The following is a 1,860-nucleotide window of genomic DNA, read 5'->3' on the forward strand; positions in this document are numbered from 1 at the left end:
TTTGCACATAATATAATACCTATATAAGCTCTTCATAGAATTTTTTATTTTTACATTAAAAAAATATTAATAATAAAAGTAATGCATAAATACTCGGTACAATATAAAAATTGTATCTATTTTTCAAGAATAGATTTTGATTTAAAAAATATAAATTTTATATTTAATAAAAAATAAACTATTTTAAATATACATTTTATGAAAATAAAATGCTTAATGCATGTAACTTTTATTACAACATGTCGCAGTTTTATACACGTTTTCATCCGTGACATGTTGTTCAAAATATTTACATATTCAAAATATCTATTTATTTAAAAAATCAGAGAATTTAATATATTTTTTTTCTTAAAACTGCAAAAATTATTATTTTATAATAAAATTATAATTTTATATAAATATTGTAATTCTATAATTTATTAATTTTATAAAAATGTAATTTGGAATTTGAGGAATTGCTATATAGAATTTCTATACGAAAACTAATATATTCTGTATTACTTTCTTTTTTAAATATTCTAATTATTACAACGTTATACCTTTTTAATTAGGTCAAGTTATATTTAAAAAATAGCTTATTATTTAAAAGTAAACTTAAATAATCAATTACCTGTTTTCAACGATAATTTTCTAACGAGTCCTTTATACCATAAAGTTTTCCTCCACTTCGGTCTCACGTTTTGTTTCTCGTGATACAAGGTGTGCAGATGTATGCTAGAATTATACCGCCGCCCAAAACCAGAGCAATCATAGCCAAAGTTGTCCATGGAGTTGAGCTCGAGGTGACGCGAGTTGGCACCAGCTTCTTTATTGCAGGCAATTCGACAACTTCTTCGGTTGTCAAACCCCATCTTCTGGCCTTGGCGATCAGGGATCTCAGGCGTCGTGACGCCTTCTCGCAAGACTTCTTTGACGTCCGCTTAGATAAGCCGTCTAAACAGTTCCCGAAGTGTCCCATAATATCGCGACGTTTCTCATTCTTGAGTCAATTCAAGCGCTACAACAAGTTCCGAACATCGACCGAAACTGTCGAGAAGTCCCAGAATCGAATAATGGTTACGTAAATCAACATGTGAGTCCTATCTTTTTCGCCCAATGCTATATCATGATTTGTACCATTTTCAAGTCGAGGAAAATATATTATATCTTCCGAAATTTAAACAGTTCTCTCAATTTACGCCATGCTCCGTCTCGAAGAAAAATCAATTTCTTCCGATAAATCATTGTATAGGTGATGCGATCTTTGTTCTGACAAGTTTTATTGATCATTATGAGAATTTTTCTGCTGTCGTTTTTGATATAATTATCTCAATAATGCCATTGTCTTTGATATCATTATTAAATGAAATCGTTAGTTTTATAGTATATATAAGAATATCACTTTTATACACTTTCACACTTAGCAATTTGCGTAGCTTCGTTTTCTAACGTCTTTGATACATATTCTTTATAAGAAACACTGTACCCCAAAGGATTATCTAGAATAACGTACAAATAATACGTCAGTACACAACATCTACTTGTAGAAACGAAGAACGAAATGTGTTATGCAGTAACTCAATAAAACTACGTAGCGGAAAATTCAAATAAAATTAATTATGATATTAATTCTCTAAAAATATTATGTAAATTAATGAGCAAAATTTTCTCATCAAAATTTAAATCTCGAATAAATGAACGAGATTAATAAAAACTCCAATAAATGTTTAAACCTGCAAAAGCCAAATAAACATTATAATATAATATAATCCTTGTAGTGCATATTATGAAATAAATTATTATTTCATAATTTCTGTATATTATATATATATATAAAACTCTGTGTAATGCTATTCATGCTGTTGTGAGCGCAAACACTCC

The 1,860-nt window shown here is 28.4% G+C and overlaps 1 protein-coding gene across 1 annotated transcript in view; it reads left to right on the forward strand.

Moving 5' to 3' along the window:
• Positions 1-616: 616 nt before the first annotated feature.
• Positions 617-1,860, forward strand: part of LOC108756165 — a 15,134-nt gene continuing 13,890 nt past the window's right edge. Inside the window, exon 1 of the mRNA XM_018499772.1 lies at positions 617-1,060. Coding sequence (XP_018355274.1) covers positions 708-1,060 — 353 coding nt within the window. The 5' untranslated portion in view covers positions 617-707. The remainder of the gene's footprint in view (positions 1,061-1,860) is intronic.

The sequence above is a fragment of the Trachymyrmex septentrionalis genome, unplaced genomic scaffold (assembly GCF_001594115.1).
Source record: "Trachymyrmex septentrionalis isolate Tsep2-gDNA-1 unplaced genomic scaffold, Tsep1.0 scaffold97, whole genome shotgun sequence".
Taxonomy (NCBI): Eukaryota; Metazoa; Arthropoda; class Insecta; order Hymenoptera; family Formicidae; genus Trachymyrmex; species Trachymyrmex septentrionalis.